The sequence below is a fragment of the Danio aesculapii genome, chromosome 1 (assembly GCF_903798145.1).
Source record: "Danio aesculapii chromosome 1, fDanAes4.1, whole genome shotgun sequence".
Lineage (NCBI taxonomy): Eukaryota > Metazoa > Chordata > Actinopteri > Cypriniformes > Danionidae > Danio > Danio aesculapii.
In genome coordinates, this window is record NC_079435.1 from 39,140,666 (window position 1) to 39,161,913 (window position 21,248).

At 34.8% G+C, this 21,248-nt stretch overlaps 1 protein-coding gene across 1 annotated transcript in view; it reads right to left on the reverse strand.

The window, feature by feature from the left end:
* The window catches only part of pax5 (paired box 5), an 85,794-nt gene that overhangs the window by 6,490 nt on the left and 58,056 nt on the right, over nt 1-21,248 (reverse strand). The window contains exons 8-9 of the mRNA XM_056481414.1: nt 11,692-11,793; nt 582-668 (exon numbers count right to left, since the gene is read on the reverse strand). Of these exons, the coding sequence (XP_056337389.1) occupies nt 582-668; nt 11,692-11,793 (189 nt within the window). The remainder of the gene's footprint in view (nt 1-581; nt 669-11,691; nt 11,794-21,248) is intronic.

The following is a 21,248-nucleotide window of genomic DNA, read 5'->3' on the forward strand; positions in this document are numbered from 1 at the left end:
TCTGAGCGCGTAGATTTCGTGTGGGCCTAAGTCAAAAGTTAATAGCATGGATTGTGACCTAAACTAAAGTGTTACCTTATTTTTTTTCTAAAAGCTTTAAACAATAGTGTAGTCCATACGTTTTACAAAAGCAAACCAAAGTTAAGTTCAACAGTAAAATCTTACCAGCTTTTCACAAAACCTTGCAAATCTAATCCATGTTCATTGGTTCTTGCATGAGTTAACAGTTCAGAATTGAAAATCATTTTCATTTATTAATTTACCTTCGGCTTAGTTTCTATTTCAGAGGTTGCCACGGTGGAATGAACCACCAACTTTTCCAGCATATGTTTCCAGTATTGGGAAACACCCTCTGCTAACCACAGTGCTAACCACTGAGCCACCGTGCCGCCCCAACAAATCATTTGAAATTGCGTTAAAAGATCTGAAATGTACATTTTTAGGGTTAAAAGCAGACTTCCACATGATTATAAGTAAACAATGGCAAAATTTTCATTTCGGCTGAATTATAGTTTTAAACCCATCACTATAAACGCATCAACAGAGCAAGTTTTTCATCCTTTCATTTATCTAGTCTTTACCTAATAGACTTGGGTTTGCAAATCTCCAAGACTCGTTGTATGTTGAATACTGTGGATGGGAATAAGGACTGCCAGAGAAATCTCCTCCTGAAATTCAAGAAAACACAACAGAAATGTTAGATGTGTACATGAGCCAGTGGATTTTACATCCTATGCCGCGCGTGCAGTTTGTAGGAGTCTAACAGATCCAATTGGCTAGGTGGAAGTGTCGATTTGTGACAGTTTTTCTCCTCCATTGCTTCAGTGTAGTTTTCCTCTTATCTCCCTCTCTCTTTCTCTCCCTCTTTTCCAGTCTTCTTCGCTCTCCCTTTCCCAGGGGAACACTTTCCCTTTGCTGGCTGTCACAAAATCAGAGGCCCGGCTCTCTCTTTCTCTCCCGTTCTCCCTCTCTCTCTCCATCTCTAGCTCTGTCGGTTCTGCCTGGCTGGTTTTGTGCCCCCTCCCCTGTGTGTGTGAGAGAGAGTGTGTGTGTGTGTGTGTGTGTGTGTGTCAGACCCCCTGCTGAAAGAGAGAAAGCAACACAACCAAAGAGGAGAGGAAAAATCAGCGATAAAGTGGAGGTGGAGGATCTTGGAGATATAGCGAGAGAACAAAAAGCACTGCTAATCAATTTTTTTATAATTCAGATATTTTTCTGAGAGCATGAATAAGTGTTTGATGCAAGCTTTATTTTAGTTAGGTGGTAGATGGTAGATTTCTTTGTACTTTAAAAAAGTTTTATTTGATTTACTTAAAGGAAATGGATCAAAACAAGGTGTGCAAAATGGCAAATTGAAAGTTAATTGGCATGTCAGAAGGATAGAAATTTCACGTTGCAAGATATAGGGGCCCCATACACCCGGCGCAATAAAGCGCAAGATTTGTATGTTGTTGTTGCTATTTTCTAACCAGCGCAACAGTAATTTTCACGTTTTGCGCCACGTTGTTTAACTAGTAAATCCATTTGCACCACTTTGTGGACTCATGGGTGTGCAGGTCTAAAAAAGGAGGTGTTTTAACTGAACTGAAATAGAATGTGCCATTGACCAACTAAAAGCTGGTCTAAAGTCCAGCGCAGAGCGCATTAGTTATGCGCCTATGCAGGTTCAAACACTTAAACTCACAGGCTGTACATCAATACACAAATATCTTTACATATGAAAAAAGTAAGGAATTAAAATGTTACAAACATTATTATTTACTACAAAACCACTACCTCCACTTTACTATAAAAACCATTACCTGCATGCCTTCATGTCTGGGAGCTTTTTTCAGTTTATTTGTGACAATCGGAATTTTATTATAATGTTATTATTATTAGCAGTATTATTTATTATACGCATATTTATATTTGTTTTAATAAAAACAAGTTAAGATTTGTCCACCTGTTGGGTTTAGAGATGTATGCATCACCATATGGGGCATAAAAATAGGACGTGTGTTTGGATATAACTTTTTTGACCACATTTTGTTATTATTGTTCATTTATTTGTTTGCTGGAAATTAGAACTGAATTTTGAAATAGTTTTAAAACAAATCTTTTTGCTTAACAAACAGAATTAATATGTAAGCTAATGGATGTCTTCAGTGGAGTGAGTTTCCACCGTTTTCTTATTCCACAAAAGTAAAGGAGTAAAGTAAAGAGTAGAAGTAAAGTAAAGAGGCGGATTGGAGGAGGCTCATTCTTTATCCTCACGCAGATGATCTGTTTAACTGTTTTCTCACTAGTGAAGCGGTCAGTTTTTCCACTAACAAAGTCAGCCATGTAAATAGCAAATGCACCAGTGAGCTACGCAACTGACTCTTAAAGGGAATGGGAGACGAGACTCTGGTTGTTTTAATGCATGTTATGCTCAAAACACACCCATAACTCATGAAGAGAATAAGCACAATCCTGTTAGACCATGTAAGTTTTTTTGCTTTATTCTGTTGTGTTTGCGTTAGAATTCATTTATTCAATGTCATTTTTGTATTATATCATATACAATATTTAATTCTACAGAAAAATGTTTGAAAAATATATTTATATTCCATAAAATATTCTGTTATTCTGTTATTTCTTTGGGGTCTTTTTGTTTACTTATTTATTTATGCACAAGTTTGCATTTCCAAGGTGCAAAAGAAAAAACACTCCCACATGCAAAATGCTCACATCACCTCATAAAACTAAGAAAAAAACCTGTGAAGTCATGTGGATTAATTTTAAGTTGTTTTTCTTTTAAATCTATTTTTAATAGATTCATTCATTCATTCATTTCATATATATATATATATATATATATATATATATATATATATATATATATATATATATATATATATATATATATATATATATATATACATATATATATATATATATATATATATATAATTTATTTTTTTGTGATCTGGAGTCAAGCAAAGGTTTTTTGGGTTTGGAACGAGATGACGGTGAGTTACTGTTGACACATGTTACTAACACTTTTAAGCACAATGTTAAAAAGTTTTCTTCAGATCAGCAATACAGTATTATCTTCCTAGTTGTTAACAGCAAGCTGTTAAAGCAATAAATGTAATCACATATACTGTATGAATAAGACTAGCAGTGTCCTAATCAGACAAAACAAAAAAGTTTGCATGATATTTTGATATCAATATTTATAAGAGATCCAATAATAGATTACTTTCTAAATGATCACGTGACTCTATGTGACATTGTAAAATAACAGAAAACATATTAAACTAAAAATAAGATCGTGGATCAGATTTTTTTTAAAGGCTTAAAAAACTGAAGACAAAAAATGCAAAGACTCCAATCTAATATTGTGGTCGTTGTAATTTAATGCTTTTTTGAGGTCCATTTACATTACAACTTTTTAAAATATTGCACTTCTCAGCATTTTTGTATGTTTTGCATTAATTCCACAGAAAATTACTTTGTACTTCATACTACAATACAAAAAATAGTATATATTTATATTTATATATATAAATAAATATATATTTACACACAAATAAATAAAGTTTTAAGTATTTTTCTTATTAAATTTGATTGATGGACAATAGGTTTACTTTTTTTATTATAATTTTTATTTATTTTTTTTTTTTTGCCATTTTTGCCTTTATTTAACCGGACAGTAGGTTGACAGGAAGTGAAGCAGGAGATCAAGAAAGGTTCACAAGTCGCAATTTCACCAACACTGGGCTATTGCACCAACATAAGTGTACTTTTTTATTCATTCATTCATTTTCTTTTCGGCTTGGTGCCTTTATTCATCACCACAGTGGAATAAACCGCCAATTTGTACAGCATTTTTTTATGCAGCGGATGCCCTTCCTGCTGCAACCCATTACTGGGAATCATCCATGCACACTTATTCACACGGATACACTACGGACAATTTAGCTTACCCAATTCACCTAAACCACATGTCTTTGGACTTGTGGGAGAAACCAGAGCATCTGGAGGAAACCCGAACACGGGAAGGAACATGCAAACTCCACACAGAAATTCAAGGCTCGAACCAGCAACCTTCTTGCTGTGAGGCAGTTGTGCTACCCACTGCGCCACCGTGATGCCCCTACTTTTTTTTATTGAAATGTATACATCACATGATGAATGCATAAACTTTCCATTGATATATGTTTTTTTAGGAGATGACAATATGTGGCTGCGATACAATTACTTGAATATCTGGAATCTGAGGCTTAAAAAGTTGCCTTTAGAGTTGTCCAAATTAAGTTTTTGCAATGCACACTACTAATCAAAAATGAGATTTGATATCAATACAATAGGAAATTTACAAAATATCTATTAGCATGATCTCTTCTTAATATTCTAATGTTTTTGGCATAAAAAAATCTGTCATTTTCACTTGTATTTTCACCAGGGTCACATATACAGTAAATGATCAAACAGAGACAACATGAACACGCAACGTGGTAAATGAAATGAGATCATCTAAAGTCCACATCTGTACCCTTAACCTTCAGCAAGCTCTTAGATGGGACGGTTGGTGTGATTACCTCTCTCCTCCTACAGCGCGAGTGTCAGGTTGTTTAGGGAAGAGGCTGGAGAAAACGAGGGGAATGACTTATGGACAGGGAAGAAAAGAGGGTCTCCCCAGTGAGGGAGATGGGTTGCAAGGTCATAAATGCTTGTCAGAAGTGGGGGAAACATGGGGGATTCAGTCGCAGGGATATACGAGACAAGGTTACGGATCTTGCTCTGAAGAGAAGGGACCCGACAAGACCTTCCGAGTCACAGAGACACCCGACAGAGACGCCCGTGTGACAGACTCGAGACACGACAAGAGACATGTTGTTGTTGTTGTTGTTGTTGTTTGGGCTTGGGTTTGTTTGCTGCGTTCAGGGAGTTGAAACAAGGGTTGGTGAGCAGTCCTTCATCCCTGAGCTCTTGTTGTTTTTTATACCACTTTATTTGTCTTGTTGCCCTGTAGCAGAGGTTCCACTATACATCTGTGTTCTCTTGGACTTGATATTGTAGCACATACTTGTTCCCAACGTAATCTTGTGACGATTTGGTGACTAATTTGTATGAAATTTTGCAATTTAATCTGCTCATCCCGCAGTTACGGTTGAGAACTAATTTGGGTGAATTTGTATGAATTAGCCACTTTTCTGGCAATATGTAAAATTGTTGCACTTCATATAGATAACTTTAAAGGCGATTTCCTCAGTATTTAGATTTTCAAATAGTTAAACAGTGCGTCTGGAAAGTATTCATAGCACTTCACTTTTTCCACATTTTTTTATGTTACAGCCTTATTCCAAAATGGATTCAATTCATTTATTTCCTCAAAATTCTACACATAATAGCTCATAATGACAATGCGAAAAAAGATTTTTTGAAATGGTTGCAAATTTATTAAAAATACTTGCAAATATTAAAATTAAAAAAACTTTAAAACGCTATGAATGCTTTCCAGATGCACTGTATCTCAGCTAAATATAGTCATGGTATACATCAATAGAAACATATTATTCATCTTTATTTGACATTTAAAAAAAAAGACACTTATGACTTATTTCTGTCTTAAAATTGAATAATCACGATAACTAATTTGTGAATCTGTATATCATATTGTACTTGTTTTGTGTATTGAGAATCATGTTGTGCCATCCATTGGTTTCTTGTGGCCAAAACAGATGCCATCTTGTGCCTCTGTAACAGTTATTGATTATGATTTTGCATCTTTTGCATCTAAACTCTCAAATCATTTTGAATCTTTGTGATCTGTAAATTGATATTTTATTTATATATAGTTTGGAACCTATTCCCTACTTAGAAACCTATTGAATTGATTTCCGAAATAATATTCTCAATGCAGGGTTGTAACTACCATAGACAAATATTCTATAAAATGTACCCATAAAAACATGAAAGCCCAGTGTGTTTGTGTGTACATTGTGGGGACCAAATATCCACATAAGGATAGTAAAACGTGAGATTTTTGACAATCTGGTCTCTGGGATCGAAAAAACAAATTAAAGAATGTTTATTTATATATATATATATATATATATATATATATATATATATATATATATATATATATATATATATGTTGCTGTGCATGAGCAACCTCTCCAGGTAGCCAACTCATTTAAGAGCCAAACTAGAAGAAGTTCAAGGCAATAAGCCTATACAATACGGTCAGCCACAATGCCTATTTCTCATGCGTTTTCTCACACAACAAGACTTGAGACATTCTAAAATGCTGGATTAATGAACACATTTTCAAAGAAACTAATTAAACATACTTCTAGTTGATAATAAATAATGTCTTGTACTTCAAACTAACAGATGAGCTGGCTGTCTGTGCGTTGCACTGATAAACTTTGTGAGAAAATTATGTTAAAGTGCTACAGAGGGCCCAGTTCCATACAGCACATATAAATATTGCATAATAGGGTACTATTCGTTGCTGCCAACTGTTTGCATTTTATTTTATGCATTTACTATTGCATGAAATAATAAAAAAAGGAAGTGCAGTCAGTGGTCGGTAAAGGGCGTGATGTGCACAGAAATCACTGCACTATGCCGAATTAAGTTCTCTTTAACCTAATTCTGCTTAAACTGTACAAAACCTTTAAAATGATAGGACTTTAATCAAGCCTTTACCATTCGGAGAATTACAGTTAATAGCTTAGTCGTTATAATTATAAAATCAGTTTATAAAATACATCATTTACGCAACTACTGAAGAAGAAGACGAATGTGCAATAACTATAATATTTTTATATTTTATATCAACTATAAATATTTTAAAAATGCATTTAAAGTAATGGAACATTATCTGTAAAACAAATCTAAACTATTATATAGGATACAGGCTAAATAAAGGCACCTTTAAAAAGAGCTTTACGGTGCGTGGGTCAAAGACACAATGAATGTTAGCCTGATAACTGAGCAAATGACAGTATTTTTAAACTAAGTTTAGGTATAAAATTAAATAATAATAATTAAAAGCCAGGGTATGGTCCGCAGAGGGCTCTTATTTTGAGGACAACGTCACGAGTTTAGATTTGGTTGACCAATCAGAGGAAAATGGGCGTTTCAGCAGCACCTACATGTGTATAATGAATTTTAAAGTTGTTTATCCGTTTTCCTACCCTAAATTAAAATAACGAAACATTTTTGTTTGAAAACAAATACGGAATGGACATAAGATACCCTGATTCTTTACAAACATTCATTTAAAATTGTTAAAACAGATTTTTAAAAGTTTTAGAAAACAATTTTAAACAAATTAAATCATTTAAAATTCAATTTTACATTTTTTTTATTTAGTTGTTTCATTTAGTTGTTTTATTTAGTAATTATTTTGCTTAAATCCATTTAAATATTTACTTTTTAAATTAATAAGTAAACACAAGTCTCTTAATTAAAATAAAAATCTGCACTACTATTCTGCAATAACTCTAAATTATATATAACATCAACCTAAAAAAAATTATTCAAAAAATCTTAAATAATAAATGGTTCATTGACTATTGATTCCAGAATCTCAGTTGTGCGCACACTTTTGTTTTAATTTGCTCATTGACCAATGCCAGAATGAAAGAACAGTAACCCTAACCATTCAAAACAACTTGGTTACTAAATGAAGCTTATTTTAATAACAAATCCATGACTTTTTTTACTTATTTCAAATCATGCCTGTTCAGATAAAAAAAGACTCAACTTAGCAGTACATAAATATGCATCTATTTAAACACCATTCTGAGTCATTTCCATGCTTTTTGTGTTTGTGAATATGAATATCCAAGTGTATTTCTGTGATTCTAAAGTGGCCTGTGGATTACAAAAAAAAAACCTAAAAGAAAGGAGGCCGAGGGAGTCTGCAGGAGAATGAATGAATTAGTCAAGGGTCAGTGATGATTCTCATTAAAAACAAATTACTGATGTTGAGAAGGGACAGCTGTGTGACTGGGGTCTAATAGTCCAGCCGAAGACTCAAAGCCAGTCGCCACCCGCCAAACACACTCTGCCAACCGCCCAACAGCCCCCTCTCCATCCCTCTGCCCCCCCGGGACGCCTGTCAGCCTGGCAGATGGGGGGAGACAGGAAGTGGCAAAGACAAGACCCCCTCCCACTGGGACCTCAAGCCAAATAAAGCAGAGGTGAAAACGGGGTGCAGGGAGAGGGACTGCAGACGAAAGAGTGAGGGTGGCACATGTGCGGAAATTAGCCTGTCTGTTATTTTCATCAGCGCTACCTTCTTTAGCAATGTGCCAGAAAACAAAAACATGAAAAAACTTCACCAAAACATGCCAATTTAATCAGCCTCAAGTGCTTTCAAATTAGTTTGAGTTTCTTTTGAACACAAAAGAAGATATTTTGAAGAATGTTTTGAAAAAAATGGCAAATGTTATTTGTTTAAAAATTCATTATTTTAAACTGTTGTACATGAGTATATGAGAAGTGTGTGTAGACTTCTACATTTGATTTAGCATGTGTATGTGATTGGGAACTGATTTTACTTTATGACATGTTTCAGGACAACATATTTCTGTCAAAAATGTTAATCCAGACATCATCATTCATTCATTCATTCATTCATTTTCTTTCAGCCTAATCCCTAATGATCAAGGGTCGCCACAGCGGAATGAACCGTCAACTATTACAGCATATGTTTTACGCAGCGGATGCCCTTCCAACCGCAATCCTGTACTGGGAAACATCCATACACACTCATTCACACATACACATACACTACAGCCAATAGGTTGTTTTCAAATTACGTCATTATGCGCCAAATTCAGATGAAGGGCAGAAAGTGGTTCTTCTACATAGGAATCGCTACCAGAACATCAAAATGTTTCTGTTTTATGTTGTTTATAATTGCTTAAATCGGCCAAAATAATTAATGCCAACCAGCTTTTATAGACTTCCAAAAGTTTTAGCTCACAAAGGGGAGAAAGTTCAAGAAACTGGCTGAAAAACTGTAATAAATACTATTATGATAATACTATTATGATAATAGATTATTACTATTTATGATTATAGCATAAAAAAACTGAAGCCTATTGAATCATTCTCTTTATTACTACAGTTGTGTCATACCACAGCAGTAATATAATTACTACGACGGTTTAATGCAAGTAATTATCTATAGTATGCTTCCAAACAATGATGGAGGTGTAGAACTGTTTCAGCAGCTCCTTTGGGAGGTTAAACTTTCAGCTGAGGAAGTTTAACCTCCCAAAGGAGCTGCTGAAACAGTTCTACACCTCCATCATTGAATCAGTCATCTGCACATCAATAACTGTCTGGTTTAGCTCAGCTACTAAATACGATCTCCAAAGACTACGTCGAATAGTTCGGACTGCTGAGCGAATCACTGGTACAACCTTTCCTACTCCCCAAGAACTGTACTTATCCAGAGCGAGCAGAAGGGCTGCCAAAATCACTCTGGACCCCTCACACCCAGCACACTGCCTCTTTGAACTTTTACCTTCTGGTCGACGCTACAGAGCACTGCGCACCAGAACAGCCCGACACAGAAACAGTTTCTTCCCTCAGGCAATCCATCTCATGAACACTTGATGACAATAATTGTGGAACCAACATCACTACTTGCTATACACTTTTATACACATATACACTTAACAACACACTTTACATGCCAATTTGCACATAACAGCTGCACATATAATGTTGTATATAGTAATAAACATGTACATACACTTGTCAATCTGTATATTTGCACTCACTACTTCTATTTTTTTTTTTATATATTTATTATCTGTTTTTTGTCCTGTCTCTGTAATGCTGTTGCACTGTAGAAGCTCTGTCACGAAAACAAATTCCTAGTATGTGTGAACATACCTGGCAATAAAGCTCTTTCTGATTCTGATTCTGATTCAAACATTATAGTATTTTTTATGTAACATAATTATACAGTATGTGTATATATAATTATATATAATTATACAGTATGCCTCGATGACAGGCAAATATATTTGAGTTCAGTAGAACAGTGGTTCCCAACAGGGGGGTCCCGGCCCATAAGGGGCCTCAGCGAGCTCATCATCAAACATTTTTTAGCAGTGGACAATAAGAAGAACAATCATGTTGCCTTAGTTCATTTTATCCCCGGCTTACTAAAAAAATGGACAAATTTGTAATTCGTCCTTCACAAAAAAAAGAGTCTCACTGATTCGCCTTCAGCAGCTAATACTAGTGACCCAAGCATACTGGACCCAGGTGAGGAAGCTCCAAACATTTCTCGTCACAGCACTAACAATACTGGAAACATGAAATGCAGAAAATACAACACAATCTCACGGCAATTCGTAACTTTTTGATTTAGTGGCTAATTCGTACGAATTTGTATGATCTAATTCGTACAATTTAGTACGATTTGCTCATCCCCCAATGACGGCTGGGTTCAGGGGCGGGGTTAGGTGCCACGCCTCCTTTTTAAAATCTTACTATTTCGTATGACTGAACTCGTACGAATTCGTACGAATTAGCCACTAAACTGGCAAAACGTAAAATACTTAAGTTTTCTCGTGAGATCAGGCTGGAAAATACCAATATAGTTATCTGAACTATGGTTTTATTCCATTTTCTCAAAGAGACCCAGCCACAGTGCATTATCTGCGCCAAAGTTCTTGCTAACGAATGCATGAGGTCGTCCAAATTAATAAGACATTTGCAGACGACTCATCCCCAATACCCCAAGGTGTACCTAATACAAAATGGCCTACTGGTGCTTTGCTTTTATATTTTACATTAGGCTATTATTTGTGCAGAAACATATCTAGATATAGTAATAAGCATACCGTTTGTTTAAAAACAACCTTTTTTGTCATACCTACTGCAAACTTATATGAGCGATAATATCATTAAATGTGGAGGGGGGCCTTACAATATTTACCAGGGGAAAAGGGGGTCTCAGGCAAAAAAAAAAAAGGTTGGCAAACTGTAGTGGTAAACTCGGCCCTCTTCATGATATAAGGTTCATGCCTAGCATATGTGGTTATTTTCTATTTATATCTCCTTTGATATATGATATAAATCACAAAAATGCAGACTTTCCACTGTCTCCCATTCATTTTTTCTCCATCTGATTTTTGCGCAGAACCACGTGATTGAAAACAACCTATTAAGTTCATCCAATTCACTTTTATTGCATGTCTCTGGACTATGGGGGAAACCGGAGTACCTGGAGAAAACCCACACAAGCACGGGGGAGCCATGTCAACTCCAAACAGACACGCTAACTGGCCTAGCCGGGACTCGAACTAGCAAGCTTCTTGCTGTGAGGCAACAGTGCTACCCACTGAGCCAAAATGCTGCCCCCCAGACAACATCTCTATACTAAAATTTATAGTAACTTAAAAGCAAATTTGGTTGTGCGCTGTAAATAAATAACTACAGTTAAATTTAAAGTATATTTTTACAGTGTACCCCTAAACCTAACTCAGCCCATAAATTATTCCTTAAATCAGAGGGAAATAATATGTGAATACCAACGATGTAGAAGCATCAAACTCAGATTGTACACTTGAAATTACCTAAACGTATCCTTCAAATCTGATTATTCTTTTAAATTTTAGGGATATCCAGGATGTTGCACTTGGTAAAATGAGGTTGTGTGTTCAGTATGAGACTCACCAGGTACCATCCCAGTGAGGGAGGGTGTGGAGTAACTGCCCTGTCCCGTCGGAGGTACATGAGGAGGGTATCCTGGGAGCGTGGTGCTGGCCAGGTCACGACCTGTCAAAATAAAAGAGCATTGCTTGCATGATTAGCATCAACTCCATTGGGAAGGGTTTATTGATCTGACTTTTCAGTGACTCTGATCTTCACAATGCAGCAATTTCATCTATAATTGTTCAGTAAACTTGGCTTTAACCTTTTTTATCCGCTTGTTAGTTGTGAGGGAATACTGTTTGCCTCTTCAATCGAGAATACTATCAATAGACGTTTATGATCTCGGTTCATAACTTGAAGTCAAGCTTCTTTTTTTTTAAATGGACATAAACCGATTCATAAACAATAGTGCTTGATTTCATGATGTCCCAAACTACACCAAATTTAGACACTACAAAACATGCTTTTCTGACTTAAAGTTTTTGTCTTGTTTCTAGTCCAAATGTCTAAAAATTCTTAATTGAAGAAGCATTTTCTAGACAAGTAAAAAGATTCTTGTTTTAAGAAATAATATGTCAAAATTAAGTGAGTTTTTCCTTAAAACAAGCTAAATAATCAGCCAATGGGGTAAGCAAAATAATCTTGTTTTCCTTCTGGCATAATATTATTTTGCTTACCCCATTGGCAGATTATTTAGCTTGTTTTTAAAAAAAACTTACCTAATTTTGGCATATTATTTCTTAAAACGAGACTATATGTTTTGCTTGTCTAGAAAATGCTTCTCGATTTGAGAATTTTTAGATATTTGGACTAGAAACAAAACAAAAAAATCTAAGTAAAAAAGCTTTTTTTGCAGTGTACACACAGTTTTTGCATTTGGATTATTGCTCAAATTGTAACAAGTGACATACTGTAATGGCAAATAATAATATAAATGTTGAATTAATATTCTTTTATGGACTTACAGTAGGCAAGAAGACATTTTGTTAAGTGGAAAAAAAATCTAAATTTAAATCAAATAATTAAAATGCCAAAATAAGGAATGGCTTATGTTTACTGGACTAATCTAGCCAATATATCTACAGTGCTCAGCATAATTAAGTTATGCTCACCCCATTTTGAAAATGAATATTTTTTTCCATTTCTCAGTGAATATAAGCAATGTATTTTGGTGTATTTAAACAAAACAGATTCATTAAACTGATAAATTTATTGAAATACTATTTTAGTCACCAAACATCTTTAGAAATTGACAGATAGTAAAATTAAATTCAAGCAAAATATTGCAAGAAAAATTACAACCTACAAAATTTCAAATAACTTTTTTCAAATTTTTTTTTTTTTGTTTTTCTTGATTTTTCCTCTTTTTTAAATTTGTTTTTAATATTTTTCTATAACAGATAAATTTGGGTGTACTAGTTTTTGGACCGCTATCGTAAGTTATTTTGTTAGATAAGCTCCAGATTTGGCTTCAGTACTGACTAATTTAATGTATATGCACAAATATAAAATTGTATAGCTTCCTATTAAAATATTAATTTAAAAGAAGATTTGTGAGGGGTGTACTTATATATGCTGAGCACTGTATATATATATAAATATTTTAAAGCCTCATTCAATTTTGTATCTTCTACGATCTCAACATTTTAAATACATTTACATAAATAAATATTAATACATTGAAAAACAATGAAAGTCAGTCTTAACAGATGAAAGTGTTTGATTATTGCCGTTCTGATTCTGAAAATATTGTCAGTTAGGACACAGTCGAGCATTTCTGGAATGACAGTGCAACTAACAAGCTTATTAACTAAATAAGTGTCTTCTTATGAGCTTGGTAGACTGCAGAAGTCATGTTGTTAATAATACAGCCATCTTGCTTTATGTCATAACAAATCTGCCTTTGTCGCAGTAACAGGGCCTCTGGTATAATTACACCCTGATGTGTGACAGAATCTGGTTATTTCTAGTGTTGGTGTAGAGCATACATTTTCCCTGTCTTGTTCTGGCTTCATTCACCAGACCACAATCTGAGAAAAAAAGGAAAATCAGTTCTGGGAAACTGATGATTCAATATATCTGGTATTTAAGACGTGTTTATGTGTTTTCTTTAATTCGATCACAAGTGGATGACACTTTTGACTACTTTCTCAGGTATTGGATTGCTTTTAGTGTAGATTTATGCTCATGTGGTCAGATGTGTTCAAACAGGCACAAAATATCAGCTTCTTTTTGATGTAACACAGAATCTTACTGTATTATTAGTGGTCACATGAGATTCAGCTAAAAGTATGTTAATAACAAATTACAGTTACAGGTTAGGCTACATTTAAAAAATAAATTCTTAATCTGTTTTTAAGAGTTGTCTGTGTTTTTATCCGCTGAACACAGAACAAATCTCTGAAAAGACATAAAGGTTAAATATAAAACTTTGATATTTATTTGACTGCAATATTACACAACTCTGAAATACTTGATTCTGATTGGTCAATCACAACATTGCAAAGGTATGTTATTCTCAGATAACAACCTAATAATTTATTAAAACAGATTCATCCAGGTGCCAAGAATAATCTTGACCAATAGTGAATATATTCACTCTACGGTGGCTGAGAAAGCTTAACGCTCTGCAATTTACGAGAACACACGCAAATACGAAAACACCAGCAAATTAAGACATGATCTTCATCAGTTTGACAGCACAAGTGTTGCAAATTCTCACAACACAAACAACTAAAGAACCGTGCTGCAATTTGTCACAACACTTGCAAATATCCACGTAACACAACGCAAATGTTTCAAGGAGACCCAAAAAAATGACGGACCTGAGATATGGATGTATTATTATGCCATGACTGTTGTTCAGTGAAGTTGTTGGTGGTCTTTGAAAGGTGAGGTTTTTAGTTTATTTAATATCCTGATTACACGATTCCGTTGTCTTTTATTAGCCTATGATGATTAAATGCGTTGTTTTAATAGTATGCAGTGTTTTTAATAAATGCAGCGCAGTTCTTCAGTTTGTGTTGTGACAAATTGCAGCACGGTTCTTTAGTTTTTTGCATTGTGACAGAGTGCAGCGCGTTTCTTAAGTTGTTTGTGTTGTGAGAATTTGCAATCACACTGATGAAGATCATTCTTAATTTGCTGGTGTTTTTTGTAATTGCACTTGTTTTCTTAAATTTCAGTGCGTTAACCTCTCTCGACCACCGTCCTCATCTAAGAACTTTTTTTGGGCTGCTGATAAGCCTGTCAGGAATTATCCTGGGATAAAACTAGCTGGATGTGCATTATCCCTTAAATGCAACCCTGTTTGCTTTAGCATTTAGCATCTCTATGAGCTTGGCATCTTTTATAGCAAACAATAAATAAATAACATATAGTCTGTTTTGCAATATGTAGCTTTACCTGTAACTATTTATCTGTACTGTTGCGCTGACAACTTTTAATAAGTAATTTTGGTCGCACTTGAAATGGATTATACCATTGATGCTCATTAATTCAGGATGCAAGAAAATACATATGCAAACTTTAACTGAATAAGAGTTTCTCTTAGCTTGATGCAATCTTTTCAAATAGGTTTGAAGCCAAATCTTTGCTACATTAACTAAGAGTGAAATTAGAGTGTGCAATATATCAGAAAATCAAACGTTAGTGATGAAAAACTAAATGAAAACCTAACATTTATTTAAAAAATGTGTTGAACCAGAGGGTAAATGAATATTCTTAATGTGCAACTAGTCTTATTGCAAAGATTAAATAAAGAAATTCTGTTCTTAAAAAAAAGAAAAAAGAAAAGAACAATACATCTTCACTTTGTTAGCAACAGAATACAAGTATGTTGATGAATCTTTTGTGTGCTCAATAGCAACTCTTGATTAGTTCAATAAAAACAAACAAGGATGGATTAACAAAAATATTAATGAGGGATTTAACTTGTACGTTTCACAACAATCGCTGGACACTTTCTAAATTTAATTCTCCCTCACTTAATTCTCTCTCTGTGTGTTGTATGGCTGTATAACTGTATTAGGCTACATGACATGGCTGTCAGAGTGAATCATCTCTCAGTCTGCACATGGTGCTGATCTGTAGACTGCAGCCCATTCATCATAATAAACACCATCACCCTCAGTTCATCCATTCCCTTCAACACAGGCAGCGTTTAAGCCTCCGTCAGGCTTGTGAGGGGGAGGAGGTGAGAACAGATTCAGAGGAGGAAACTGAATACTTTATCGGAGATTAGAAAGACTCTGATAGAGAAGACCAGAGAAGGTGGAGGAGGAAGCAGGGAACGGTGGAGAATAACTTAGCAAAGGAGGAAGACAAGTGTTAGGAGAATGGGAAGAGGGTAGAAAATGTGGACAAGGAATTTTTACGACCTTTGGTATTAAAAAAACAAACTATTTTTAACCACTAAATATCAAACCGAAAAATAATTTCTTTATTTTAAGGTGAAAAACGAGTTTTGATTATAACAACTTTTTCGGTTGTTTATGGCAGTCATGCTGTCGCCTCACAGCAAGAGAGTCGCTAGTTCAAGCCTCGGCTGGGTCAGTTGGCGTTTCTGTGCGGAGTTTGCATGTTCTCCCTGCGTTCGTGTGGGTTTCCTCCGGGTTGTCAGGTTTTCCCCACAGTTCAAAGACATGAGGTACATGTGAATTGGGCAGGCTAAATTATCCGTAGTGTATGAGTGTGAATGAGTGTGTATGGATGTTTTCCAGAGAGTGGTTGCAGCTGGAAGGGCATCTGCTGCGTAAAACATATGCTGGATAAGTTGGTGGTTCATTCCACTGTGAAGACCCCAGATTATTAAAAGGGACTAAGCCGAAAATAAAATGAATGAATGAATGACTTTGCATAAAAAAGCTATTTTTAACCAATAAAAATTCTTTATTTTAAGACGAGAAGAAGCGAGTTTCAATTATAACAGCTTTTGCAGTTGCTTATGGCAGTCAGTTACAGCAAGTGACTTTATGAAGTCAATCAGTTTGTTCAAGAGAAATTATTAATCTGAAAATTACACAAATGAACAGTCTATGTGACTAAGTCATTGAACTATTCACTCAGCTTGATTGGATTCACTAAATATTCATAATTGTTTTTAAATTCCTGAATGTTATTTACCAAGTATTTAGAACTAAACTAATAGGGGGCCAGGGTGTCAGAACTATGGATAAAATATATATTTTCACATTGTCTAATTTTAACACACCAAGCATGGAAGTCTTTAATTATTCCAATGTTTATTACTGCTGCTAATACTGACACAGCAATCAGGGCATTACACTGATCCTGAACTGATGCAATGACCTTGAGTGTGGCATGGGATGCTGTCTTCAGCTGTCACAAAAACTCTATTGGTTCTTTACAAAGTATGTACACTGCAATAAATGCTGAGTTCCACACAATTGGTTTGTGTTAGGACAACATGACGGACCTAAGTTAACTAATTAGTTTTTACAAATGTAAGCTGATTGAACTTAAAACAACTAAGTTGTCCACCAAAAAACTCAAGAATTGCCTTGTTTCAGCTCATTTTAAACAAGTATTGTTTGGTCATTTCAGAGTACAGTCTGTTGCTCACAGTTTACATTAGCATAAATGTATTAATCTGTCCATTTTAGACATGCTGTGTTTGTGGCATCCATGAAAGATTTTTTTAAAGTATATTTACTACAGAAAGAATTTATTAAAAGTATTTCAATTCATGAATCTTTTAATTAAGCCCATCGATTCCGAATCAGGAACTGGTATTGAAACCTTAGGCTTACATAACAACAATGTAGTCAAAAACAGAAACATGATTCCCCTGCATTTTAAAAAGTCTACACAACGTTTTCAAAGCGACCTGTGTTTATATGTCAAAGAAAATGACCAAAACACTCTATTAAGTGTGCCAGGCCACTATTGGTACCGTCATCTTGTTAGTAAACAGTACTTCTAGGGAAGTCACGATTTGCTGTTGACAGCTTGGCATGGTGTATGTATAGAATTTGTCGTGTTTAAGATGTGTCATTGTATCTCTGCTGAATTGGTTGTGATGGGAAGTAAATCCACACTTGGCTGATTAAGCGTTAACACTAAGCAGCAACAACACTAACACATACTCTGCCATTTTTTTTTTTTTTGCATTAGCCTTTAATCTACACCTCCCTAAACACGTGTTATGCATGATGTCATTGTTTTCTAAGGAGCCAGATCAGTCTCAAAAATACATTAACAAAGTAAAATTCATATGTGCACAGCACGATTCACATTTACAAAATCCAATTTGTAAATTCACAACACAATTCATAAAAATCATAAAAACCTTCACTAAATGAATTAGCTTTGCGTTTTTTTTTAATTCTGTTTTGAATTAACCAATAACATTTGTGTATTTTTGAATCGTGTTTTGATTTTACGAATTGGATTTGTGTATTTATGAATCGTGTTTTAATTTTATGAATTGGATTTTGTAAATGTGAATTGTGTTATAGATGTATAAATTATTTATACATATATATATTTTTTTTATTTATTATTAGGGGGTTTTCACCATTATTGGGATAGGACAGTGGAGATTTTACAGACAGGAAAGTGTGGGGAGCAGAGATAGGGGAAGGATCGGCGAAGGAGCTCAAGCCGGGAATCGAACTCGGGTCGCCATGAGCACCTTGGTGCTATGTGTCGACGCTAGGCTATTGGCGCCGACTATAAATTATATTTTGTAAATGTAATAATTTTGAGACACCACAACAGCGTCATTTTCAAAAACTTCCACTTTGAATTATGCAGTTTCAGACACAAAAACATGTAAAATTGTAAAAACTCACTCAAATGAGGTGGTACCAACCCATGTAAAATCTTAATACCTAAAATTCTAAAAGCCATTCTAAAACAAACAGGAAGATTGGAATAATATGCTCACGCTTTTTAGTCCCAGTTAGTAGTCGTGAGATCGGGCTATCCCATTGAAAACGTCCAGACCTGACACAGTTACAGTCTCACTCTCTTTCTCTCTGTTCTGCTCGTTGTCCATGTTAGGTGACAGGAAGACATTAGTGAAGACTGGATACTAATCCACTCTGGGTCAGTGGACAGGGCAACAGCGAGGGACAGAAGCAGAAATGGACTCTTCAGAAGAGGAACAGACAAGGCCTGGTCCTCTGAGAGATGTTGTCAGAAGAGAGAAGACTGAAAGAGGGTAGACAGGAAAAGATTTTCTTGCCTGAAAAATCATTGAAAAAAAATCTGGAATATGTGTTGTAGACGAGGTCTGATGGGTAGTTCACATGCTTTGACACACGTGCAGTGGTGGTTTTGTGGTCAGTGCAAGTTTGAGTCTGGCTTTTGTCAATTTCCAATCCTATTCTCTTTTTCAAAAACTGAAAAAAAAATCTTAACCCTGAAGTTCCAGTTTCAGTCGACTATTTTTTGTTGCCCAAAATATAACTTCAGCTTTAAAAATAATAAATTATTGGTAAGGAATTTGTGTTTATTACTCCAGTCAACTCCGGTCCAGTTTATTGTTTTTAAAGCATAATTTTGCTATCATAATATAACATCCTCTTAACAAAGTCCAAACAAGAGTATAAGTTCATCTTTGTTATTTTTACTCTACCAAAATAGTAACAATTAGCTTTTTTTTACAGTGTTAACATGTAACAACATGATCAAGATGATAGTCTTGGCAAATTACAAAATGTTCATTTGTAATTTACCAATAGGGGGCGCCATTATGCAAACATGAGGGAAAAATCTGCTGTCTTTTCCTATGGTCCATTATTAGACGAGCGCTGGCTTTAATACATTCTGGCTTACTCTCCATCCACACACACACACACACACACACACGCACGCACGCACGCACGCACACACACACACACACACACACACACACACACACACACACACACACACACACACACACACACACACATTGTCTAGATGTACAAGTTTCGCTCTACCTTGTCAGATGGTGCACAAATCCCAATTCCATGATTCCCTCGTTGGGGCTCCTGTCCAAGCAGCTCTTAATTAGCGCTCCCTTACTCCCAAATGGAGCGAGTGAGTAAGGGAGAGGAGGAGACGTGTATATAGTAATTACAGGTCTCCATCCACTCCCTCTGTCCCTCAGGATATTGAGTCGGAATCTGAATCACTGAGCACTGTTTAACAGGTCTGATAACACTCTCATCACCCCTGAGCTGCCCACAGCCAGCTTATCCACGATCAGGTGCTTCTACTTCATGTTTAACACAGCTATAATATCAGAAACCCTGTAGATCTTAGATCAGATGTCGGCAGACTGTGAAGCACATAGTACATATTTGACTGTTCTATGTTCCACAAATTTTAATTGTGTTAAATGCTAAATATGAAATTTGCCTTAGCAAGACATTCAATTCCAAAATGTTAAAAATGTATGACAAAAAGTGCTATTAAACACAATATATAATCTGATAGAGTGCAATTCCTAATATAATTTTAAAAAATGTTTAAAAAATAAATGTAAAAAAGTGTATTTGATCTAGGCGCATTGTTGGATAGTGTTAAAACCAATTAAATAATTAATCTGATGAGTTTGGAGAAAGTATATTTTGACTACTATAAGCCTTATATATTTTTGCTTGCATTCAGAATGCAGCATTTTATTTACTAAACACAACCACAAAACATAGTACCATAGCTAACTGAAACTAAAACTAAAACCTTAAGTTAAAATAAAATTGTAGCAATTAAAACTATACAAACATGGTATAGCTAATATATCTATGAATGCATGTCAGATGTGTACAATGCATTGGACTAATTACAAATGATCATATTATGTGAATATTTGTGTTATTTTGATGCTTTGATTACTTGTATTGTTATTACAGGGTGTCTGCTGGGTCTTAAAAAAATCTTAAAATATCTTAAATTTCAATAACAAAATTGTAGGCCTTAAAAAGTCTTAAATTCGCTGAAATATTGACTTTTAGGTCGTAAATAATTTTAAACGGGTCTTAAATTTCCAATGTCCATGTAAACCTATTTAATCAGGCCAACACCTGTATAGTCACCAACAATACATCTCAAAAAACTTTTAACAAAAATCTATTTACAACTGTATTTAACAATATGGTTCCTCACAACAACATTTGTAAGTTCTCAATGTATCTATAGACCATATTTGGTGAAGACATTGACCTGGACAGACTGTGGTCTGTGGTCTTTTATAGTTTTTTAAGCTTGTCAAAGAAATGTTTAAAAAAGGAAAAGAAATAAAGTGTATGTATAGTTTTCTTGTTTAGACACATTATTTAAGTATTATTCAAGTAATTTAAATAATTTATGGTTTAGCTCTGTATAAGTTGTACATTTCATTCATAATGGTCTTAAATAGGTCCTAAAAAGTCTTAAATGTGACTTGGTGAAACCTGCAGAAACCCTGTGTTATTTAAGTTGCTTTTACCAAATGATTAAATCTATATGTTAATATTGTTTAAGAAGTAAACTTTTGCAACTACTGTGATAGTATGCACAATATTATTTAATGATTAATAGCAAATAGCAATAATCAGTGTTGAAGTTCAGATGAGTCACATTGATAA